The sequence below is a fragment of the Pristiophorus japonicus genome, chromosome 1 (assembly GCF_044704955.1).
Source record: "Pristiophorus japonicus isolate sPriJap1 chromosome 1, sPriJap1.hap1, whole genome shotgun sequence".
Classification (NCBI taxonomy): domain Eukaryota; kingdom Metazoa; phylum Chordata; class Chondrichthyes; family Pristiophoridae; genus Pristiophorus; species Pristiophorus japonicus.
In genome coordinates, this window is record NC_091977.1 from 385200864 (window position 1) to 385227580 (window position 26717).

The 26717-nt window shown below is 44.3% G+C and overlaps 1 protein-coding gene across 6 annotated transcripts in view; it reads left to right on the forward strand.

Annotated features, from left to right (window-relative positions):
- The first annotated feature begins 12815 nt into the window (after window positions 1-12815).
- The window catches only part of LOC139274021 (junctophilin-1-like), a 188090-nt gene continuing 174188 nt past the window's right edge, over window positions 12816-26717 (forward strand). For 5 of the 6 annotated variants that reach the window (XM_070891076.1, XM_070891083.1, XM_070891090.1 and 2 more), the window contains exon 1: window positions 12816-13301. In XM_070891076.1, the coding sequence (XP_070747177.1) occupies window positions 12923-13301 (379 nt within the window). In that variant the 5' untranslated portion in view covers window positions 12816-12922. Of the gene's footprint in view, window positions 13302-23560; window positions 24312-26717 lie in introns of those variants that run through there. The other variant, XM_070891111.1, reaches the window with a different exon arrangement.

A 26717-nucleotide genomic window follows, 5' to 3' on the forward strand; every position in this document is an offset into this window, starting at 1 on the left:
AATAATTGATTCCAATATTTTCCCCACTACTGATGTCAGACTAACCGGTCTATAATTACCCATTTTCTCTCTCCCTCCTTTTAAAAAAGTGGTGTTACATTAGCTACCCTCCAGTCCATAGGAACTGATCCAGAGTCGATAGACTGTTGGAAAATGATCACCAATGCATCCACTATTTCTAGGGCCACTTCCTTAAGTACTCTGGGATGCAGACTATCAGGCCCTGGGGATTCATTGGCCTTCAATCCCATCAATTTCCCTAGCACAATTTCCTGTTTTATAAGGATATCCTTCAGTTCCTCCTTCTCACTAGATCCTCGGTCCCCTAGTACTTCCGGAAGGTTATTTATGTCTTCCTTCGTGAAGACAGAACCAAAGTATTTGTTCAACTGGTCTGCCATTTCTTTGTTCCGATTATAAATTCACCTGAATCTGACTGCAAGGGACCTATGTTTGTCTTCACTAATCTTTTTCTCTTCACATATCTATAGAAGCTTTTGCAGTCAGTTTTTATGCTCCCGGCAAGCTTCCTCTCATACTCTATTTTCCCCCTCCTAATTAAACCCTTTGTCCTCCTCTGCTGAATTCTAAGTTTCTCCCAGTCCTCAGGTTTGCTGCTTTTTCTGGCCAATTTGTATGCCTCTTACTTGGATTTAACACTATCTTTAATTTCCCTTGTTAGCCACGATTGAGCCACCTTCCCGTTTTATTTTTACTCCAGACAGGGATGTACAATTGTTGAAGTTCATCCATGTGATCTTTAAGTGTTTGCCATTGCCTATCCACCATCAACCCTTTAAGTATCATTTGCCCGTCTATTCTAGCCAATGCACGTCTCATACCATCGAAGTTACCTTTCCTTAAGTTCAGGACCCTAGTCTCTGAATTAACACTGTCACTCTCCATCTTAATAAAGAATTCTACCATATTATGGTCACTCTTTCCCAAGGGGCCTCGCACAACAAGATTGCTAATTAGTCCTTTCTCATTACACATCACTCAGTCTAGGATGGCCAGCCCTCTAGTTGGTTCCTCGACATATTGGTCCAGAAAACCATCCCTAATACACTCCAGGAAATCCTCCTCCACCGTATTGCTACCAGTTTGGTTTGCCCAATCTATATGTAGATTAACGTCGCCCATGTTAACTGCTGTACCTTTATTGCATGCATCCCTAATTTGTTGTTTGATGCTGTCCCCAACCTCACTACTACTGTTTGGTGGTCTGTACTCAACTCCCATTAGTGTTTTCTGCCCTTTGATATTCCGCAGCTCCACCCATACAGATTCCACATCATCCAAGCTAAAGTCGTTCCTTACTATTGCATTCATTTCCTCTTTAACCAGCAATGCTAGCCCATCTCCTTTTCCTTTCTGTCTATCCTTCCTGAATGTTAAATACCCTTGGATATTGAGTTCCCAGCCTTGGTCACCCTGGAGCCATGTCTCCGTGATGCCAATTATATCATATTCATTCATTGCTGCCTGTGCAGTTAATTTGTCCACCTTATTACGAATACTCATTTCATTGAGGCACAGAGCCTTCAGGCTTGTCTTTTTAACACACTTTGCCTTTTTAGAATTTTGCTGCAATGTAGCCCTTTTTGATTTTTGCCTTGGGTTTCTCTGTTCTCCACTTTTACTTTTCTTCTTTCTATCTTTTGCTTCTGCTCCCATTCTACTTCCCTCTCTCTCCCTGCATAGGTTCCCATCCCCCTGCCATATTAGTTTAACTCCTCCCCAACAGCACTAGCAAACACTCCCCCTCAGATATTGGTTCCGGTCCTACCCAGGTCTGGTTTGTACTGGTCCCACCTCCCCCAGAACCGGTTCCAATGTCCCAGGAATTCGAATCCCTCCCTTCTGCACCACTCCTCAAGCCACATATTCATCTAAGCTATCCTGTGATTCCTACTCTGACTAACACATGGCTGTGCATTACTATACACTTTTTTCCTTCTGGATTCTGGATTTAAATTAAGCCCAGATTGATGGGATGAAAGTCATTGCTAGTTGTAAGGATTGAAATTAATGAAAATAATTTGGCAACTTTCAACTCAACAGCACAAAAGTGGTTGGACTCATGAGATAGAAATTACAACTGACACTGATTTTGTATGAACACTTAACACTGTGTTAAAATACTGCAGAGAGGAATTTAGTATTACCGCATTAAACTTTGTATAAGAACAATACCAATCATAATTGCTACCCTCTGGTGGCAAAGGTATTTCTTGCTAAGTACTCTCTATTTCTGATCAGCCTGCTATGACATTCACTGGGCAGAATATAGAATGTCCAAGATACAATTTCAGAAGCTCTTTGGACCCCATTCAGTTAGTTTCCTGCAGCAATAAGACTGAGTGAATGCCTTAGAAATTAAAGCACAGTTTTCTACCCTTTTCATTCTGTTTTATTATTCTTACTTAAAGGTAAGGATGTCTTTGGTCAGCAGGTGGAAGAACTACTAGAGTTTTCAGGAACACTGATTAAAGTTACTTCCTGTCGGCAGGTTCCACCTGTGCATCCAGTAGTAACTTCTGCTCCAACCACACTCCTTGTAATCGGGACCAAGTTGGATGAGAGGAGGAAAGTCAGTCATTTACCACATGGAGCAACATCATTATTAGATGTTCGGGCCAGGGAAACAAATCATGTTAGCTCTCCTTTACACTTTGAGTCAGAATTCCTGGTGCTCCATGAGCATTGTCCATTTAGATCACTTAGTGAATCAATTTTAAGAGCTATTCTTTTAATAGAGGTATTTTACTGTCCTACGTGTTAAAGGAGCTGACAGCAACCAGGAGTGGAAACATTACAGGACATTACCCTAGAATCTTCCTTTGAAGATGCACTGAAGATTCTTCTAAATGATGTGCACCCTTGCAGTAAAGAATATATAGCTCAGGCATTTTGATATATTGCAGTTAGATTTAAAATGTTATCATGTCAATGATTTGCAACATTTTGCACTGGTGAGTTCTTAGTTGTTCTCATTAGCAAAAGGTTTCCTATCATTCCATCAACACTAATATCCAATCTAATTAACAGCCACGACAGATCAAGGCATCAGTGAGGCATCAAAAAGGTTAGAACAATGAAACAATCATGATGAAACACTGATAGATTCTGTTCAATCTACTGCAAAGGTCAGGTTTGACTCATTCGGTAGCCTCCTGTTTTTGAGTCGATGGGTTATGAAGTCAAGCCCCACTCCAGAACTTAATCCATAGTCTAGGCTGATTCTGACACTGACTTTCAGATGTGGTTGAACTGTGGCTCTGCCTGTTCAAGCGGTTCCACTCTTATCTATCCAGTTGTAGCCAGAGAATCTCCTGCAATTATTTCACTTCCTGCCCCCGCTTCAAAGCCCCCCAAGGATCAATCCTTGCCCCATCTATATGCTGCCCCTCAGCAACATCATCCGAAGACACAATGTCAGGTTCCACATGTACGCTGATGATACCCAGCTCTACCTCACCACCACCTTTCACTGCATCGGTACTGTTAGACTAATTGTCTGACATCAGTCTTGGATAAGCTGAAATTTCCTCTCATTAAATATTGGGAAGACTGAAGCCACTGTATTCAGCACCAGCGACTAACTGTGTTCCCTAGCTACAGATTCCATTCCCCTCCCTGGACAGGTTGAACCAGACAGTTTCCAACCTCGGCATCCTATTTGACCTGGAGCTAAACATCCGAACCTATATCCTTTCCATCACAGAGATCATCTATTTCCACTTCTGTCCCTGCCTCAGCCCATTTGCTGCTGAAACCCTCAACAATTCTTTGTTGCCTCCAGACTCAACTGTCCCAATGCTCTCCTTGCTGGCCTTCCATCTTCCACCCTCTATAAACTTGAGCTCATTCAATATGCTGCTGCCCATATCCTAACTCGCACCAAGTTATGTTCACTCATCACCCCTGTGCTCACTAACCTACATTGGCCTCCAGTCAACCAACATCTCAATTATAAAATTCTTATCCTCGCATTCAATTCCCTCCATGGCCTCATCCCTCCCTATTTTTGTAACCACTACCAGCCCTACAATGCTCTGAGAACTCTGTATTCCTTCAATTCTGGCCTGTTGTCTACCCCCACTTCCTTTGCCCTCACATTGGCGACCGTGCCTTCAGCTGTTTAGGCCCTAAACTCTGGAATTCCCTCCCCAAACCTTTTCATCTAGCCGCCTTTAAGACGCTGCTTAAAACCAATTATTTTACCAAGCATTTGGTCACCTGTCCTAATGTCAGCTTCTTTGGCTTGGTGTACATTTTTATCTGAATATGCTCCTGTGAAGCACCTTTAGATGTTTTACCAGGTTAAAGGCACTATATAAATGCAAATTGTTAAATAAATGCAAGTTCTTTCAATAAGTAACTTCCTCCAGTATACAAAGAATACAGGACAATTTCAGCAACTAGAGGAAATCAATTCCCACAGAGTCGTGAACTTTGATCAATATGTAGAGCAAATGAGTTGTTCTGTTATCAGTCAGATCTGCTCAAAAGCTGGCCTTTTCATTGTCTCTGGGACTTTTTGTGCAAAATTCCAATACTCAGGCAAGAAATTGCACTGCTCAGGTCAAGTGCAGAGACTCGTGGGATTTGTTGTTGATGTAATGCTGCACCAGATCATTTCCCCATCCATAAGTAAATATGATGCATCATTGCAGAAAAAGGTGGACAACACTGTTTATAGACATCTCATTATGGTAAAGTAAGGTGTTATATATAACATAATTAAAAGAAGACAAAATGGTTGTTGTGCCTGGTAGTGTGCTAATTATTTGGTTTGTACTGTATTATATATATATTTATATTCTAGTAATCAAGTGCAAGTTATTTCTCCTGAAAACTTGCAGTGATTGTATCAAAGCAATCAACATTTCAATGAAGATTGTCGTATATAAATAACGCGATGAAATGAGAACTGTTAGCAAACAGAACTGAATAAAACCACCCTATAAAATCCACGGTATATATTGTTATGGAGCAGGAAGTATCCTGGAGTTCAGCTGTGGTTATACATTATTTTTAGTGTGTTCCTGTAGTTTGTGACGTTATTCAAACGCCTTTGTTTACTTTTGGCTTACAATCATTCACATATCCATTGTTATATATTTAATTACAGTAACAATACGATAAAATCATACCAACAAGGTGATGTGTGAAAAGCATCCATGTTTTCCCCATTTAACTAAGCGTCTGATTGATATACTCAGTATTATGTATGTAACCCTTGGCAACCTGTATCACACCACCACCAGAGGGCCTACCTGTTGGCGTCCCAAGGGATCCCAGCATCCCTTGGGAGCACTGTATATCAGCAGGCCCCCCATGCTGTACCAGAAATCTGGAGTTTGATTAAAGGAGCTAAGATCACACTTACTCATTGCATACAGTACTCAGTTATATCACTTTATTATGAACGTAACAATTGGCGACGAGATAACGAAGAACCACGCGAAAATGCAAAGAACTGTTGGTATCCTGGAGAAATTCTCAGAAGGGGACAATTGGGAGGCCTTCGTGGAACGACTCAACCAATACTTCATGGCCAATGAGCTGGAAGTGGACGAGAACACTGCCAAACGAAGGGCGATCCTCCTTACCGTCTGTGGGGCAACAACCTATGACCTCATGAAGAATCTTTTAGCTCCGGTGAAACCAACAACCAAATCCTATGAAGAACTGTGTACGCTGGTCCGGGAGCACCTAAATCCGAAGGAAAGCGTCTTGATAGCGAGGTATTGATTCTACACGTGTCAACGGTCGGAAGGCCAGGAGGTGGCGAGCTACGTCGCCGAACTAAGGCACCTTGCAGGATATTACGAATTCGATAGATTCCTTGAACAAATGCTAAGAGACTTTTTTGTGCTTGGCATTGGCCATGAGGTTATCCTTCGCAAATATTGACTGTTGAAACACCGAACCTGAGCAAAGCCATAACGATAGCCCAGGCATTTATGTCCACCAGCGACAACACCAAACAAATTTTGCAGCATAAAGAGGTTTCGGCCAGTACTGTACACAAAGTAACATAGTTTTCAGGCAGGAATGCATATGGCACAACGTACACGCCGGCAGCTGCACGACCTCAGATGACCCAAAGTCTGCCATCAATCGTTAATGCGAGGCAGTTAACACCTTGTTGGCGCTGTGGAGGTGATCATCGAGCCCATCAATGCCGCTTCAAACACTATCCGTGCAAAGGCTGTAGAACAATGGGACACCTCCAGTGAATGTGCAGATGAGCTGCAAACCCTGCAAACCACCACGTTGCAGAGGAAGATCGATCCATGGTGGATCAGGCTGAACTAGAGACTCGAACCGAGGAGGCAGAAGTGTACGGGGTACACACCTTCACTACAAAATGCCCACCGATCATGTTAAAAGTTGAACTGAATGGAATTCCAGTATCCATGGAACTGAACACGGGTGCGAGTCAGTCTATAATGAGCAAAAAGGCCTTCGACAGGCTGTGGAGCAACAAGGCACACAGGCCCAAGCTTCGCCCCATTCACACCAAGCTAAGAACTTACACCAAAGAGCTGATTCCTGTTATTGGCAGCGCAGAAGTAAAAGTGTCCTATGATGGAGCAGTGCACAAACTCCCACTATGGATTGTGCCAGGGGATGGCCCCACACTGTTCTGCAGAAGCTGGCTGGGAAAAATCCGCTGGAACTGGGACAACATCCGAGCGCTTTCGTCCATTGACGACGCCTCATGTGCCCAGGCTCTGAGCAGATTGCCGTCGTTGTTTGAGCCAAGCATTGGAAGTTTCTCGGAGGCAAAAGTGCAGATCCACTTGGTTCCTGGGACACGACCCATCCAACACAAGGCACAGGCGGTACCATAAATGATGCAAGAGAAAGTGGAAATTGAGCTGGACAGGCTGCAGCGAGAAGGCATCATCGCGCCGGTGGAGTTCAATGAGTGGGTCAGTCCGATTGTTCCGGTTCTCAAAAGCGACAGCACGGTCAGAATTTGTGAGGACTATAAAGTAACGATTAATCGTTTTTCACTACAAGACCAGTACCCGCTACCCAAGGCAGACGACCTATTTGTGACCCTGGCTGGAGGAAAGACGTTCACCAAGTTGGACCTGAGCTCGGCCTACATGACGCAGGAGCTGGAGGAATCTTCGAATGGAGAGCCTGCTAAAGTCGGTTCCACGCACTGTGGTTTTCCAGGACGACATACTGGTCACAGGTCGGGACACCATCGAACACATGAAGAATCTGGAAGAGGTTCTAAGTCAGCTAGATCGCGTGGGACTCAGGTTGAAATGCTCGAAGTGTGTATTCCTGGCACCGGAGGTCGAGTTCTTAGGAAGAAGAATCACGGCAGACGGCATCAGACCCACCGACACCAAGACGGAGGCCATCAAGAATGTGCCAAGACCACAGAATGTGATGGAGCTGCGGTCGTTCCTGGGACTCCTCAACCATTTTGGTAATTTCCTACCTGGGTTAAGCACCTTGCTATAACCCCTACATGTGCTACTACGCAAGAGAGATGACTGGGTATGGGGGAAATCACAAGAGGTTGCTTTTGAGAAAGCCAGAAATCTGTTATGTTCCAACAAACTGCTTTTTCTGTATAACCCATGTAAACGATTAGTGCTAGCTTGCGATGCGTCGTCATACGGGGTCGGGTGTGTGTTACAACAGGCTAACAAATCGGGAACATTGCAACCGGTCACCTATGCATCCAGGAGTTTGTCCAAGGCCGAAAGAGCTTACAGCATGATTGAAAAAGAAGCTCTGGCGTGCGTTTACTGGGTGAAAAAATGCTGTTTGGCCTCAAGTTTGAATTAAAAACTGACCACAAGTCGCTCATATCGCTATTCTCAGCGAGCAAAGGAGATTAACACCAATGCCTCTGCCCGCATCCAAAGATGGGCACTCACGTTGTCGGCATACAACTATGTAATCTGCCACAGACCAGGCACAGAGAACTGCGCTGATGCTCTCAGTCGGTTGCCATTGCCCACCACCGGGATGGAAATGGCACAGCCTGCAGACTTGCTCTTGGTGATGGATGCATTCGAAAATGGCCCACCAGATCAGGACCTGGACCAGCCAGGATCCTTTACTGTCCTTGGTAAAAAAAACTGTGTCCTCCATGGGAGAGGTCCAGCGTCCCACCAGAGATGCAGAAAGAGATCAAGCCGTTCAAGAGGCGCAAAGACGAAATGTCCATACAGGCGGACTGTCTTTTGTGGGGTAATCATATGGTTTTGCCTAAGGAAGGCAGGGAAACATTCATACATGACCTACACAATACCCACCCAGGCATAGCAATGATGAAAGCTATAGCCAGATCTCATGTGTGGTGGCCCGGCATCAACTCAGACTTAGAGTCATGCGTGCGCCAATGCAACACTTGCTCTCGACTGAGCAATGCACCCAGGGAGGCACCGCTAAGTTTGTGGTCATGGCCCTCCAAACCGTGGTCTAGGATCCATGTTGACTTTGCAGACCCATTCCAAGGCAAAATGTTTTTGGTTGTTGTGGATGCTTATTCAAAATGGATTGAATGTGTTAATAATGTCTGTAAGCATGTCCACCATCACCATCGAAAGTCTATGAGCCATGTTTTGCCACACATGGCCTGTCGGATGTCCTTGTCAGCGACAATGGGCTGTGTTTCACCAGTGCTGAATTCAAGGAATTCATGACCCGCAATGGGATCAAGCACATCACATCTGCCCCGTTCAAGCCTTCATCTAACGGCCAGGCAGAATGGGCAGTCCAAATCATCAAGCAAAGTTTGAAATGTGTGCCGGAATGCTCCCTGGAGACTCGCCTGTCCCGAGTCCTGCTCAGCTACCGCACAAGACCCCACTCACTCACCAGGGTTCCCTCAGCCGAGCTACTCATGAAAAGGGCACTCAAAACAAGGTTGTCTCTTGTCCACCCTGATCTCCATGGTCACGTCGAGGGCAGGCGGCATCAACAAAGCATGTACCATGATTGCGCAAACTTGTCACGCGATATTGAAGTCAATGACCCTGTATTTGTACTCAACTATGGAAATGGTCCCAAATGGCTTGCTGGCACGGTCATAGCCAAAGAAGGGAGTAGGGTATTTCAGGTTCAATTGGCTAATGGACTAAAGTGCAGAAAGCATTTGGACCAAACCAAATTGTGGTTCACAAACAGCCACGAGCAACCTGAAGAGGACACAACCAACTTCGACCCTCCAACATACACACAAGTGGCAGCCGACATCATGGTTGACCACGAAGCTGAACTCACCACCCCTAGCAGCCCGGCAAGGCCAGCTGCCCAGCTGCCCAGCAAAGAATCAACCAACTCACCCACACCTGCATTTGGACCGAAACAATCGACAAGGGAGCGAAAAGCCCCAGATTGTCTCACCCTGTAAATAAATGTACTATTGACTTTGGGAGGGAGTGATGTTATGTATGTAACCCTTGGCAACCTGTATCACACCACCACCAGAGGGCCTACATGTTGGAGTCCCAAGGGATCCCAGTATCCCTTGGGAGCACTGTATATAAGCAGGCCTCCCACGCTGTACCTGCACTCTGAAGTTTGATTAAAGGAGCTAAGGTCACACTTACTCATTGCATACAGAACTCAGTTATATCACTTTATTATGAGCACACTCTCAGTATATACAGTATATCACTTTCCCTGCAGTTATATTTCATCCATAATTACTTTTTCTTGGGAAAGATCTTCTAAATGCAGGTAAACGAATCTATGTGAAGTCACCTGATCTACCTGGGTCCCTCCCTGACCCCACTTGTCAGTTCCCTTGTTTGTGTGTGAATGCCAGATTAGTCCCGTTTCCAGCCATCCCTATGTGAATCTCTGCACTCTTACGAACATGACCCTTCCAATCCTCACCGCTGCACAGCCATGACCATATTTATTCTTCCTTCTATTCTGGGAGCCTCGTGACGCACTGTTTCTCCAATTACGTGTTCCAATTACAGTATTTGACAGCCTTTGAAAAACATCTGGCGTCAGACTCAACCACGATCAAAATCGCTGCAGAGCTTGTGTTTTAAAAAATCATACTTGGTGCTTCTTCCTGCCAATAGCATTCGTTCCTTTGAACCATGGATCGGGAATATTACATTTTCTATTTAACATATCAGTAGCAGGGAACCAACTTTTAACAAAGTTCCTAAATTTGTAATGTTCCGATTACAAATAGTTAATGAGTGTACCTGAGTGTAAATGTTTGCAATATGCGTATCTGGTACCCGAAACAGAAGATGGGAAATAGTTTCATTTTGCTATTGATGTAATCCAAATCAAATGTAAATGGTGACGTATAAAGTGTCATCCAATAAGAACAAACTACTTGGTGTTAAAAGTTCAATTGTAAACCCATTACAGTTATCACAAATATGGGAAACCTTGACCTGCCCTCAGAAAAGACAGATGTCGTGCTTGGGGTTAGTGGAAAGGAGAATGATGCAATGAGCTCCACCACCAATGGCAATGAATGAAACTATATGCATATTGAACAGCGACTCGATTCCTTAGTCCATCCAAGTCATTGTTTTGCGCGATAATATTTGCATTTCTTACGTTGGCACACAGAGTTCATACAACGATTGTGCTGCTGTTCCTTCAGGATTTTAAAAACATTTTTACACTTTGGTACTGTTGGGTTGTATAATTCTGTACCCATTCTCATGTCGAGTTCTCACTTTCTTCCTGCTTTACTTCTTTTGTAGTCTCCAACATTTGTTTGTTTTTTCACTTCTCTTATTGACTATCCAGTCCGTTTTTCTGATCTGTCCTCCCATACCCTTCACCAGGAGACCTATCTGAAATGAGCCCGCTTCCCTTCTCTTTTGCTTCCTCTCTTTAACAGGCCTTTGCTCCGTTTGATTGTTTGTCCTCCTCTTCACCTCCTTCCGCTTCATCTTCCTTCCTCGTCGTTTTGCTCTATTCCACGTTTTTCAATATTACCTTTAAACAAATGTTAGCGCTCTTCAGTCTCCATTTTTAATCTCTATTTCCTCGTTCTTCTCGTCGCTCAGTCTTCACGCTTAACTTCTGTTGTTATTCGTCTCATCTTTAGCTTTTTCTGCTGTTGCTCCTTATTGTTTTTTTTCATTTTTCTCCCGTTCTCGTATGTGCCATGTTTTCCTTCTGGTTCTTTCCTCTCTCGCAGTCTGTCTGCAGGAGGGCGGCTACTGGTCGTGGTGACTCTGGTTCGGCCAGTGCTGCCAGTCTCTCCAGTGCTGTGTGCACCTCCCAGTCAGTCTCTCCAGTGCTGTATCCACCTCTCAGTCATTCTCTCCAGTGCTGTATCCACCTCCCAGTCAGCCTCTCCAGTGCTGTGTGCACCTCCCAGTCAGTCTCTCCAGTGCTGTATCCATCTCCCAGTCAGTCTCTCCAGTGCTGTGTGCACCTCCCAGTCAGTCTCTCCAGTGGTGTATCCATCTCCCAGTCAGTCTCTCCAGTGCTGTGTGCACCTCCCAGTCAACCTCTCCAGTGCTGTGTGCAGCTCCCAGTCAGTCTCTCCAGTGCTGTATCCACCTCCCAGTCAGCCTCTCCAGTGCTGTGTGCACCTCCCAGTCAGCCTCTCCAGTGCTGTGTGCACCTCCCAGTCAGTCTCTCCAGTGCTGTGTGTACCTCCCAGTCAACCTCTCCAGTGCTGTGTGCACCTCCCAGTCAGTCTCTCCAGTGCTGTGTGCACTCCCAGTCAGTCTCTCCAGTGCTGTATCCACCTCCCAGCCAGTCTCTCCAGTGCTGTGTGCACCTCCCAGTCAGTCTCTCCAGTACGGTGACTACCTCCCAGTCAGTCTTTCCAGTGCTGTGTGCACCTCCCAGTCTCTCCAGTGCTGTATCCACCTCCCAGCTAGTCTCTCCAGTGCTGTGTGCACCTCCCAGTCAGCCTATCTACCTCCCAGCCAGTCTCCATTACTGTGCCTTTGTCCCAGCCAGTCTCTCTAGTCCGGTCCCCATTACCCAGCTATACCTACTTGCTTGCCAGCCTCTCTCGCACTGTGGCCTCCTCCCAGCCAATCTCTCACTCTGCCTAATTGCCTGCCAGTCTCTCTAATCACAGTTTATTGGCTCTGCCTGTCTCTGGAGTCAGTGCCCATCTTTTTTGCTAGCCTTTCCTATCAGTACTTCTGTCTCATCTGCAAGCGATTTTAGTCAGTAATCGACCTGCCAATCTCTCCCGTCAGTTCTTCTGATGGCCTTTCCATTCTCCACTGTCCCCAATTACTGTGCTACCTCCCCACCAATCTCCCCAGCCCCTGTGCCCATCTCCCTCCCTATTCTCTGCAGCCCCTGTGCCCATCTCCCTCCCTATCCTCTGCAGCCCCTGTGCCCATCTCCCTCCCTATCCTCCGCAGCCCCTGTGCCCATCTCCCTCCCTATCCTCTGCAGCCCATGTGCCCATCTCCCTCCCTATCCTCTGCAGCCCCTGTGCCCATCTCCCTCCCTATCCTCTGCAGCCCCTGTGCCCATCTCCCTCCCTATCCTCCGCAGCCCCTGTGCCCATCTCCCTCCCTATCCTCTGCAGCCCCTGTGCCCATCTCCCTCCCTATCCTCTGCAGCCCCTGTGCCCATCTCCCTCCCTATCCTCCACAGCCCCTGTGCCCATCTCCCTCCCTATCCTCTGCAGCCCCTGTGCCCATCTTCCTCCCTATCCTCCATAGCCCATGTGCCCATCTCCCTCCCAATCCTCCCCAGCCCCTAGCCCGCCTCCTTTGCTGGTCTCTCCAGTCACTGTCGAGCCCGCCTCCCCCGCCAATCTCTCCAGTTAAAGTCAATGAGCCCGCCTCCCCGGCGCTCTCTCCAGTCAGACGCCGCTCGCACTTTCTTTCCACGCTCGCTGGTTTCCTCCCTCCTGCCCGCTCTCTGTTGCTCCTGAGCCCGATTTCGGTCCGCCCGCACCGTTTCATGCATGACTGGAGGAAGGTTTGACTTCGACGATGGCGGGAGTTACTGCGGCGGCTGGGAAGACGGCAAAGCCCACGGTCACGGCATCTGCACGGGGCCGAAGGGCCAGGGCGAGTACAGCGGCTCCTGGGCGCACGGCTTCGAGGTGGTGGGAGGCTACACCTGGCCCAGCGGCAACACCTACCAGGGCTACTGGAGCCAGGGCAAGCGCCACGGGCTGGGGGTAGAGACCAAGGGGCGCTGGTGTTACCGGGGCGAGTGGACGCACGGCTTCAAGGGCAGGTACGGGCTCCGTCAGAGTCTCAGCAGCCCGGCCAGGTACGAGGGCACTTGGAACAACGGGCTGCAGGACGGTTACGGTGTGGAGACCTATGGAGACGGCGGTGAGTACCGGGGACTGGGGGGACCGCTCATCGCTTCCTCCCGAGTGCCACAGCACTGGCCCACGGCAACTTCACCTGGGCTCCCAGCGGGAACACAGGGGTGGAAGCACTAAAACAAAGATTATTTCTAAAACAGGTTCCATTCAGCACCCTGATTCCATTCAAGACTGTTGCAACATTGGACTGGATCTTAATTTAAGTCAAAAACATGACATTTAGGAATATTCCAGCTCACTAAAGCAGGAATGAGCAAGTTGCCCCCGCCTGGGGAAGTGTCCCCTCGCACTCTGGCTCCAGCTCTGGCCACACCGACTGAAGACACAGCCCCACAAACTTGCACTCAAAGAGCAAACTTCCACACCATCGTCTTCTGGGCAACCAAAACACACACACACACACACACGTCAAGCGTGTCAGATTCATAGGAGCTGGATTGAAGTGGGGAAAATTCAAGCAAAATATTCCTCAGTTTGGTGGGAGATTTCCGAGTAGTTGTAACGGGTGTATGGAAGTAGCCACGCACGGTTTTATTGGCGACCTGTGGGGAAATGTTTGGGAAGTACACCCTGTTTAAGAGCAGTTTTGTCTGCTCATGTTTATGTTCTGTACCAGATTGGGGGAAGAGGCTATTTTATTTCAATTCATAAGCGAGCAGACAAGAGTTGAAGCTAGATTAAATTCGACGTTTTAATGCAGCCTTAAATATATTTATTCCGCAGTAAGGGAACATAAACTGCGGAATAACATCGTTTCTTAAATTCTGCTGTGCATGCAGACAACCCCGTGAAATCGGTGGTCTATCAGATGTTCAAAGTGTTGTGTGAGCTGCTCATCGAGTCCAAGATATCCAAAATATCACAGAATTATGGTCATATTTCTTTTTAGAAAACATCAGTAAATTTTGAAGCAACTGAGCTCGATTCACCGTAAACCATCTATAGCAACAGCTGATTAGACGGATAACAGGCGGGGTGTGTGTTAGTGGTCAGTCGCTTCCAATAGAAATATTGACAATATATGAGGCAAGAAGGCAAGTTCCGCACACTTTATAGTCGGCACGATTGCATACAAGGCATTATAACACATGCGGAACATTAATAACTTCAAAATGGGTCATATATTAATGTTCATAAATTTCTGTTTGTATATACTCTGATTGCTTACAATGAATACAGATACTATTCTAAACCTCAGATACACTTTTGTGCACATTTTTAAAGGAAAAGTAAGCATTTAATAAAATTATTCCTCCCCTAGCTCCATTGCAAAGTTACTGAAATATAGTCTAAGTCGAGTGTGGGCATTTCATCTATATTGGCCCTCTGTAGTCTTGCCCCATCTTCCCTAAGTAATCCCCTCCAGTTTTGCTTTCCTGCAAGCACACCGTGCTGCTCCTTGTCCTTGCTCCCTCATTTCCACTACTGGCAGCTGGCACTTTCACATGTCATCCTGTGTGAGAAGTGTTATAGATATAACAAGTTGTCGCTGCAACTTCTGAAAATGGCATATGGATTTAACAAGTCTAGGATGCCACGGTTTTAGCTTTACAAAGTTACAGTTCTTATTTGGACATTTCATATAGGTATAATAATTATTACAAACACCATCTTTGCTAGAATGTTTCCAGAAGAGAAAGTGCTCAGGATAGTGAATTCCCCTGTACAATGGGATATCGCAGGAAAAGAAGCCAAAATTGTACACGTTTGCTTTGAAACAGCATAATCAGTAGACATAATGACAAGATTGGTCAAAGGATTACAATTGTTTTAAATTGCATGGGTAATTATCTGAAATGTAACATCCTTGTACTTCATTTTCACAAAGGCAATTTTTCGGCACGTGCGCTGTGAGAAAGTAACAGATGTGGTTAACAATAAAAGTTCTTCCTGTGACTAAAATATAACATATGCTAGTTGTACTAAAGGTACAAAATATGAGTAGAATATATGTATGTGAAAATATTTTGTTGCTTTTAAAAGAAAAACATAGTTGGGGCCACAATTTGATTTCCATCTCAAAGACAACAGAACTGACTGCAACAAAAAGTAAACTTTCAACCCATCTATAGTTAGGGCCAAGACACCCCAGATTGCTCATCAGTTAAATGCCCTGCCTGGTGAAATACTGAACCATACAGAATAGGATTTTTGGTCTGTTTGCAGTTAGCTAATAACAACTAGGTTGGTAGTATGGCTGCTACAATTTACCTCAGCATTCCCAAGTTAGGGAGAAAAAGAGAAGGTTCCCATTCCTAAAAACGATTCTAAAATCTGTGATGGAAAGTGCGTATGTGTCAATGTCAGGTATAGTCAGGATTGGTATGGTCAGCTTGGTCCAATAGTCGCTGTCTAAGTTTATACAAAGAGAATAGCAACTTGCATCATGTACTGGCAGGCTGATGTCCATGGAACTATACTACAGCACTTAAGAGAGGAGAGAAAACTGGAGAAAAAATAAAATTAGGCTGATAGTCTTTTAACCATAAGTTATATAAATTTGTGGTGATAAGAAAAATAAAAGACCATGTTAGGTCTAGTCACTGATTTATTTTCCTAATAAGGAACATTAATATACAGTATAGCTGTCAAAGTAAAGTCTTACAAACACTGAATTCACCTCATTTTATATCTTCCAAAAGGAGCACTGTAAATCATGATGTTCCTTCAAGCACTGAAACATTAAAAAATATGAACCTAACATTGATTTTCAGAAAAAATCGTGAACTTAGTTTAATGTCAATGTTCAAATGAACAGTTTTGTCACCCGTCTGCTAATGGAAATGACTGGAGTTTATCGAGGTAGTTGAGAGTAATCAGATCATCAACTAAAAATAGTTTTCTAACTTATCAACCTATGTCATCATTGACCAAAATACCCAACCTGGGAGCAGAGTACTGAGTATGACATTTAAACACACTCACAAACATAAGACATAATCTGCATCACATCAAAGCAAAATTAAGTAAGGGTTTATGTGGTTATGCTATTGAAATTAAAAGGCTGGGATGCATTTATTGTACATGATATGAACAGTATTGGTAACTTTTAAGCCCTTAGTGAGAACTCCCAATGCATAAAATCCTTTATACTTTTTAGAGTCTTCCAGAAGTAATATTGATTTGTATCCAAAATGCCACCAACCAGGCAAGAATGTGAGCCTGTAAGTGCGTTATTACATTAACCCATTAGAGTTCCATGAATTAAAATTCAGTCCATATTCATGGTAATACATTATAATCTTTCAGATCTACTGATTAAAATCATATCTATCATAATTAACTTTAATATATGTTCATAAAATATAATTATTTAAAAATTGCTTTTAATAGGGACATAACTGCAACACCATTATTAGTGAATAAATCAATGTATGCCTAACATACATCATTGTGCATTATTTCTACATAGATACCCAGAGTGCTCTCTTTTATAAAATTTAGGATACTGTTATTTAAATGCAGTAATTGTATTGTTAAACTGAAGAAATTCACTGCTTGAGTTGGCAGACTTGGTATGGGGTACAACTTCATGCTGTAACTGAGGAAGAACCAATTCTAGTTTATAATGTACATACTATGTTCTTGAAGTAGATGAAAGTTCGTGACTGCAATATTACTTTCTGTGATTCTATACTGATTTCAGACAGCCAAAACACAAGCCTGCTCAATTTTATGTTAGGAGTACATCCTAATAGTATCAGAGTTTTGCATTGTCCAGAATTTGAATTGATTTGGGGTATTTGGGAATGCTGTGACCAATTACTGCATTATTTTTTCTTGCTAATGTAATGTATATATTCTGAAAAAATGGGATCAATGACTACTTATGTTATAGCAAGGTCCAATTTCTAAATAATTCATTAGTTGAAGTTTAGCTTTTGAAGCTTGCCAAAATGTATTATATAATTTTATGGTGTAACACAGCTTTTTAACTCCGTGGTAAGTTTATTCTCAATATTTCCTCCCACACTCCAGATCAGCATGGTGTTAGGCAATTAATTTTGATGTTCGAGAGGAAATTGAGAAGGCTCAAGCCAGTATCGCCATGGTCCACCATAAAATTCTCTCCATGTGTTGCTTTGTAATTCAGTCCTTCAAACAAATGAACATTTTTGTTTTAGTTAGTTTCAATATTTTTTCCAAGCAATGATACCCACTGCTGGAAAATCTCGAATCAATGTTGTCATGGAAACGGGATTCTTTGGTTGAGAGTATACGTTCGAGGCATTTTTTTAACTGCTTGTGTTTTTTTTTAGCTTTAGCAAGCAATGTTTTGTTTGGGGAAATTTCAGTTTGAAAAATGGATTCTGATTGTATAAGCAGAGATCAAGGGAAATTATTAGAAATGGTTGTCAGCAAAAATCAATTCTTAAATTACATACTTGAAATATTTATTTGTTCTTGTTTATGTGGATGTGAATGAACAAAAGACCCCTATTACCACTGATAAAACAGCACAACAATGGATTCATTCTCAATCAGGCAAACTATTGAAAATATTAGTTATGGTAATTAAGATTTTTAAAAGTTAATACAAAGAATATCAACTGTTGCTGTTATAATTCAGACTACTACTCAATACTCTGCAACAATCAGCTTCCACAGGCAAGACTGTGTTGAGCACCATATGCAAAATTCAAGTTAGCTTGTTACAATGAGGCCTTGTACTAATGCATTGAAAATAATTTGTCAACCCAATTTATACTCCTGATATCTCCAAATCAACAGAAAAGCACCACATTGATACACCGTGTAACTAGGGCTAAAACTACTAATTTAAAGTTATCGAGAGATAAAATTATACAGAACGAAGAATACATTGGCAGATTAGATAGCAATACATTTCTTAACTTGCACTGGTGCATTAAACTGTTTTTTAAGTTTAACATAACAAATCACTTTAGAGATACTTAATCCTTTTTTCTCCAGAGTCCTTAAACCGAGGTTATATTGCCATAGATGGGCTTCTAGGCACTTAAGAGTTCTGGCTCACTGCTGCTAAGTGCAGCTCAACAGTTGAGTCATGTGAACTAAAGAAATCACCATCAGGCTGAGCTGCCTCTGGAAACAGAACTGTGAATCAAAATAAGAATAAGATGGTATCATCCATTTACAATGTTTTCTAGGATGTCTGCAGAAGGTACGGCGGACAAGCAGGAGAATTTCATCCCCATATCTTCTGCTGTTGAGGAAATGCTATTTCTGGCAAAAAGGCATTACCTGTTCCTTCATGCAAATACAGCGTCTCCTTATCTGATTAGTTACCACCAGCAACTTGCACATATATAGTGCCTTTAATGTAGCAAAACACCTTAATGCACTTAACAGAGGTGCAAGCAAACAAAAATAGACACCAAGCCAAAGAAGGAGATACGAGGAGGGCTGATGAAAAGCTTGGTCAAAAACGTGGGTTTTAAGGAGAATCTTAAAGAAGGAGAGGGAGGTGGAGAGAGAGAGGGGATTTAGGGAGAGAATTCCGAAGTGTGGAACCCATGGCTGTCAATGGAGTCTGGGGGTGACTAAGATGTGGATGAGTGTTTCAGCAGCAGATGTGCTGAAGTAGGAGTGGAGGCAGGTCATTCTCAGAAGGTTGAAGTAGGTCTTTGTGATGAGGAGGATATGGGGCTGGGTGCTCAGCTTCCGAGCCCCCTCCACTCCCAAACTGCCTCCCAATTAAAATTGTGGCTTATTTACACTAAAGTATAATGTAGAATTTATATCATTTGAAACAGGATGGATCCTAGATCCATTATAACTACACTGAGTAATTATATGTTTCTTTTCCACCTTGATACCTGTACAGCACTGCTGGATTCAAAACTGCTCTGATTATAAGAACATAAGAACATAAGAATTAGGAACAAGAGTAGGCCATCTAGCCCCTTGAGCCTGCTCCGCCATTCAAAAAGATCATGGCTGATCTGGCCGTGGACTCAGTTCCACTTACCCGCCCGCTCCCCATAACCCTTAATTCCCTTATTGGTTAAAAATCTATCTATCTGTTATTTGAATACATTCAATGAGCTAGCCTCAACTGCTTCCTTGGGCAGAGAATTCCACAGATTCACAACCCTCTGGGAGAAGAAATTCCTTCTCAACTCGGTTTTAAATTGACTCCCCCTATTCTAGTCTCCCCGACTAGTGGAAACAACCTCTCTGCCTCTATCTTGTCTATCCCTTTCATTATTTTAAATGTTTCTATAAGATCACCCCTCATCCTTCTGAACTCCAACGAGTAAAGACCCAGTCTACTCAATCTATCATCATAAGGTAACCCCCTCATCTCCGGAATCAGCCGAGTGAATTGTCTCTGTGACCTCTCCAAGGCTAGTATATCCTTCCTTAAGTAAGGTGACCAAAACTGCACGCAGTACTAAAGGTGCGGCCTCACCAATACCCTGTACAGTTGCAGCAGGACCTCTCTGCTTTTGTACTCCATCCCTCTCGCAATGAAGGCCAACATTCCATTCGCCTTCCTGATTACCTGCTGCACCTGCAAACTAACTTTTTGGGATTCATGCACAACGACCCCCAGGTCCCTCTGCACCGCAGCATGTTGTAATTTCTCCCCATTCAAATAATATTCCCTTTTACTGTTTTTTTACTAAGGTGGATGACCTCACATTTTCCGACATTGTATTCCATCTGCCAAACCTTAGCCCTTTCACTTAACATATCTCAATCTCTTTGCAACCTCTCTGTGTCCTCTACACAACCCGCTATCCCACAAATCTTTGTGTCATCTGCAAATTTTGTTACACTACACTCTTTCCCCTCTTCCAGGTCATCTATATATATTGTAAACTGTTGTGGTCCCAGCACCGATCCCTGTGGCACACCTCTAACCACCGATTTCCAACCCGAAAAGGATCCATTTATCCCAACTCTCTGCTTTCTGTTAGCCAGCCAATTCTCTATCCATGCTAATACATTTCCACTGACTCCGCGTACCTTTATCTTCTGCAGTAACCTTTTGTGTGGCACCTTATCGAATGCCTTTTGGAAATCTAAATACACCACATTCATCGGTACACCTCTATCCACCATGCTCGTTATATCCTCAAAGAATTCCAGTAAATTAGTTCAACATGATTTCCCCTTCATGAATCCATGTTGCATCTGCTTGATTGCACTATTCCTATCTAGATGTCCCGCTATTTCTTCCTTAATGATAGCTTCAAGCATTTTCCCCACTACAGATGTTAAACTAACCGGCCTATAGTTACCTGCCTTTTGTCTGCCTCCTTTTTTAAACAGAGGCGTTACATTAGCTGCTTTCCAATCCGCTGGTACCTCCCCAGAGTCCAGAGAATTTTGGTAGATTATAACGAATGCATCTGCTATAACTTCCGCCATCTCTTTTAATACCCTGGGATGCATTTCATCAGGACCAGGGGACTTGTCTACCTTGAGTCCCATTAGCCTGTCCAGCACTACCCCACTAGTGATAGTGATCATCTCAAGGTCCTCCCTTACCACATTCCCGTGACCAGCAATTTTTGGCATGGTTTTTGTGCCTTCCACTGTGAAGACCGAAGCAAAATAATTGTTTAAGGTCTCAGCCATTTCCACATTTCCCATTATTAAATCCCCCTTCTCATCTTCTAAGGGACCAACATTTACTTTAGTCACTCTTTTCCGTTTTATATATCGGTAAAAGCTTTTATTATCTGTTTTTATGTTTTGCGTAAGTTTACTTTCGTAATCTATCTTTCCTTTCTTTATTGCTTTCTTAGTCATTCTTTGCTGTCGTTTAAAATGTTCCCAATCTTCTATTTTCCCACTAACCTTGGCCACCTTATATGCATTAGTTTTTAATTTGATACTCTCCTTTATTTCCTTGGTTATCCATGGCTGGTTATCCCTTCTCTTACCGCTCTTCTTTTTCACTGGAATATATTTTTGTTGAGCACTATGAAAGAACTCCTTAAAAGTCCTCCACTGTTCCTCAATTGTGCCACCATTTAGTCTGTGATCCCAGTCTACTTTAGCCAACTCTGCCCTCATCCCACTGTAGTCCCCTTTGTTTAAGCATAGTACGCTTGTTTGAGACACTACTTCCTCACCCTCAATCTGTATTACAAATTCAACCGTACTGTGATCACTCATTCCGAGAGGATCTTTTACTAGGAGATCGTTTATTATTCCTGACTCATTACACAGGACCAGATCTAAGATAGCTTGCTCCCTTGTAGGTTCTGTCACATACTGTTCTAAGAAACAATCCTGTATGCATTCTATGAATTCCTCCTCCAGGCTACCCCGTGCGATTTGATTTGACCAATCGATATGTAGGTTAAAATCCCCCATGATTACTGCTGTTCCTTTTTCACATGTCTCCATTATTCCCTTGATTATTGTCTGCCCCATTGTGAAATTATTATTTGGGAGCCTATAAACTACGCCCACCAGTGACTTTTTCCCCTTACTATCTCTAATCTCCACCGTCAATGATTCAATATTTTGTTCATTAGAGCCAATATCATCTCTCACAACTGCCCTGATATCATCCTTTATTAATAGAGCTACCCACCTCCTTTCCCTTCTTGTCTATCCTTCCGAATTGTCAGATACCCCTGTATATTTAATTCCCAGTCTTGGCCACCCTGCAACCACGTTTCTGTAATGGCCACCAAATCATACCCATTTGTAATGATTTGTGCCGTCAACTCATTTACTTTATTTCGAATGCTGCGTGCGTTTAGGTAGAGTGTTTTAATACTAGTTTTTAAACCATGATTTTTAGTTTTGACCCCTCCTGCAGCCCCTTTATATTCATACATATTGTCCCTTCCTATCACTCTGTGGTTTACGCTTACCCCAGTGCTACTCTGCTCTCTTGCCTCCTGCCTTTTGCATTCTTTCTTGGGGTCCTGTTCATCTGAGCTCTCACCCACTCTAACTAGCTCAGAGCCCTCTCCTGGGTTCCGAATACTCCTCGCATTGAGGCACCGAGCTTTCAGGCTTGTCTTTTTATTACACTTTGACCCTTTAGAATTTTGCTGTACAGTGGCCCTTTTTGTTTTTTGCCTTGGGTTTCTCTGCCCTCCACTTTTACTCATCTCCTTTCTGTCTTTTGCTTCTGTCCCCATTTTGTTTCCCTCTGTCTCCCTGCATTGGTTCCCATCCCCCTGCCATATTAGTTTAACTCTTCCCCAACAGCACTAGCAAACACTCCCCCTGGGACATTGGTTTCGGTCCTGCCTAGGTGCAGACCGTCCGGTTTGTACTGGTCCCACCTCCCCCAGAACTGGTTCCAATGCCCCAGGAATTTGAATCCCTCCCTGTTGCACCACTGCTTAAGCCACGTATTCATCTGAGCTATCCTGCTATTCCTACTCTGACTAGCACGTGGCACTGGTAGCAATCCCGAGATTACTACTTTTGAGGTCCTACTTTTTAATTTAGCTCCTAGCTCCTTAAATTCGTCTCGTAAGACCTCATCCCGTTTTTTACCTATATCGTTGGTACCTATTTGCACCACGACAACTGGCTGTTCACCCTCCCTTTTCAGAATGTCCTGCACCTGCTTCGAGACATCCTTGACCCTTGCACCAGGGAGGCAACATACCATCCTGGAGTCTCGGTTGCAGCCACAGAAACGCCTATCTATTCCCCTTACAATCGAATCCCCTATCACTATTGCTCTCCCACTCTTTTTCCTGCCCTCCTGTGCAGCAGAGCCCACCACGGTGCCATGAACCTGGCTGCTGCGGCTCTCCCCTGATGAGTCATCCCCCTCAACAGTACCCAAAGCAGTGTATCTGTTTTGCAGGGGGATGACCGCAGGGGACCCCTGCACTATCTTCTTTGCACTGCTCTTCCTGTTGGTCTTCCATTCCCTATCTGGCTGTGGACCCTTCACCTGCGGTAAGACCAACTCGCTACACGTGCTACTCACGTCATTCTCAGCATCGTGGATGCTCCAGAGTGAATCCACCCTCAGCTCCAATTCTGCAACGCGGACCGTCAGGAGCTGGAGGCGGATACACTTCCCGCACACGTAGTCATCAGGGACACCGGAGGCGTCCCTGATTTCCCACATAGTACAGGAGGAGCATAACACGTGTCTGAGCTCTCCTGCCATGACTTAACCCCTAGATTAACTTAATTTGGCAACAACAATGCTAAATGTTACTTACTGATATAGAAAAGAAAAAGAAAAACTACTCACCAATCACCAGCCAATCACTTACCCCCTTGGCTGTGACGTCACCTTTCGATTTCTTTTTACTTTTTTGCCTTCTGTCCCCGCTGCAGCTGCCTCTCGCTGACCCCGGACTCGCGCTGCTCCGAGCTCCCGCCTCCTCGACCGACTGCTCGATCTGCCCGACTCCCGCTGGCCTTTATAGGCCTCTCGCCGACCCCGGACTCGCGCTGCTCCGAGCTCCCACCTCCTCGACCGATTATTTCAGTTCTGCTCAGATCCAACCAAAGTAGTGCTGCAGCAATGGAATAATGTTTTTGCTTTGTTCGGTCGACTCCAATCTAACACTGGGGGGGGGTAACTAGTTGACTGGGAAACCCGTGGGATTGGGTGCAATCCCCGGCCAAGCCCCCTCCCCATCTAATATTACTCTCCATTGTAAAATCGGGCGGGGTGTAAAGCCAGCATTGCCCCCGATCCCACCTGTTTTCCTACGGACGGGTTAGGATAAAATTGCCCCCAATTGGAATCTACAGTTCCTTGCAATCCAATGGACATTTACATCACAAGGCACAATAAAGCTGTCATTTTTACCCACCCATTAGCCTGACTTGGTTGGTAGATTTATTGGTCACTGGGTATACTGGAAGCAGACATAGGAATCTCAAATTATCCAAATGTCAGAACAACACGGTATAAAATAAGGGTGTGAGCAATATGGGAGCAGTGAAATTTACTTCTCTGGTGTTACTAGAGCTTCCTGCAGATGCTGTGATGTGATTTATTTCTTCTAGATGATTAGTAGCAATTTATGTGAGTGGTTGTTAAGGTGTAACCTGCACATTTGTGTATCTGGGGTTTTGACAATGAGGAGTTTTTTCAGTCTTTGTCTGCTTAATGGCTTGAAGTGTCTCACTCCATTTTGGTAGATGGTCAGGTTCCTCCTCGGGTTTTAGTTCCACTAGCTCCATAGTGTCTTTATCTGTGATGTTAGTTATTATCTGAGCTCTTTAATACAGATGATGAGGTGTAGACTGCTTTTAGTGAGCCACATAAATTCCTTTAATTGTGTTTGCATAAAATTGGATTTTCTTTGCTTTGATATCCTACCAACCCTTTTGCATCCTTCTAAACTTGTACTGGGTGTCATTTCATAGAAGCGTGTAATGTTGTGACTATATTGTTGTTTTGCTAGTTGAGCTATGCTGTTCCTTTCTGATTAGGAATATCTAGAATTTTTTTTACTTCATTCTCATCAAGGCACTTGTAATGGACTCTTGAGTTAAATACATTGGCCTCGAAATTTGTTGGTGCCACGCCCATTTTACAGATGTAAAGCAATACAACAGGCAGCACGTGCTGCACATTTCACGGTGGAAATGTGCCGCCAGCCATGTTGTTACACGCTGAAATATAGGCCTCCAGGCATTGGCAAATGCAAACAGGGGGCCGAACATCTTAAAAATTGGGCTGCCTTGAATACTGCTGGCTCCAGGCTGGCTGAGTTCAGGATAATCAAGTCTACATGTGGCCTATCCAGTGGTCCCGGCTCATGATTTCGACCGCCTTCCACTGCTGGAGGCCACCACCTAAAAAGTAAGTTTAAAAAAAAAAAGTACTTGCATGAATGTGGAGCCACAGCTCTGTAACAGTCCCAAAGACTATTGCCGGCCTCTGTTTGGCCCCCTACCGATTGCCTCCCTCCTTCTCTCTCTCCCTGCCCTTCCCGCTCTCCTCCCAGGAACTGCCTGAGGGCCACTTCCGGCGAAGCAATGACCTAAAATTTGACTCTGCTTCACTGGCAAGCTGCCTGGGGATACGCAGCAGGTGTCTTTCGAGCTTGCCAATCTAATTTTAGTAAGGCCTGAGGCCCAATATTGAGTGTGCCATGGGCATATCTGTTCCAGCGCAAGGATTGGTCCCTGCACTCAGTTCATGTCGGTAGGCCGACTCGATCCATTTTAATCCCTCTTTTCCTAAAGCAACCATTCATTACTGTTCACTCTGTCTGCCAGTTTTCACAATGACATCTCGCCACGCTTCTTGATCTTTTTCAATACAAACGTTTTGAAGATATGAATGCATCAGTTTGTCAGCATTTGCCGCTAAGCTGGTAACTTCCAAGGATGGGATAGATCGACATTTTGATGTTATCATTTGCCATTGTAGGAGCACTTATTACAGCTGCATATCTCTTGTACTGTAGGTGTATTTTGGTGGAAGCGTTAACCCATTAAAATAAACTGATTATAATGCTTGTCTTATTATAGGAGACAATGGAATGTCATAACGACAAATGTCATGATTTGGTTCTTCCAATGATTTTAACTTGTGTTCACACTTAAGAGGCAGTTTTAATAAGTAGACTAAGGGGCCGAAATTACCTTCAGCGGGAAATTGGGTAGGGCACTTTGAATTAACCGGAAATTTAGTGCCCGGCAGGATTCAGAGGGAAGAGCCGGAAAAGTGGGTTCTTTAACTCTGACACCGCCTCCCAGCGCTTTGGGGCACTGTTTGAGGCAGTGTAGGGGCGGGTTTGTGAAGGAGTTGGGTGGCGCTGACGTGTCACAACGTCTCCCCTTCAGTTAAAGGGGAGAGACGCTGCAAGGCCGACGGGGGCAGTTGCGGATGGGTCGGCCCTGCCACTTGCCCCCGGGCTGAAAGGCGGTAACGGGCCTTAAAGAAAGGGACAATTTCCGCCCCCCCCCCCCCGCACCCCCCATGTCTCCTACGGAACCCGCACCCATATGCGTGCATTAATGGAACAGCATGCCACAAGGCTACCATTTACCCTTTTAGTTACAATATAATGCACTGCATCTGACAAGGCCAGTTTATCGCTCTGCCAGCAAGGGATTTGGTTCTCACATAACCAGTCCCAGTCACCTTTTAGCTGGGATCACTAAAGCAGCCCAATAGAGTAAAGAGAAATGCTTTTTATGCTTAAGTGGGACATATGGAGCTGATCATGTGACTTGTTGACATCATTCCATGACTGACACTTTCTTGTCCATTTTGAAACCTTGTTTAACTTTCTAAACATAATTTCATAGCGAGTCAGCACAATATCCTAAAATCATATGGATATTAAAGAAATAACTTGCATTTATACATTTATTGCATTCATGGCCTCGGGATGTTCCAGAACACTTCACGGCCAATTAAGTGCTTTTGTCATCGACCTGAAACATTGACTCTGCTTCCTCTCCACAGATGCTGCCTGACCTGCTGAGATTTCCAGCATTTTCTGTTTTTATTCCAGATTCCAGC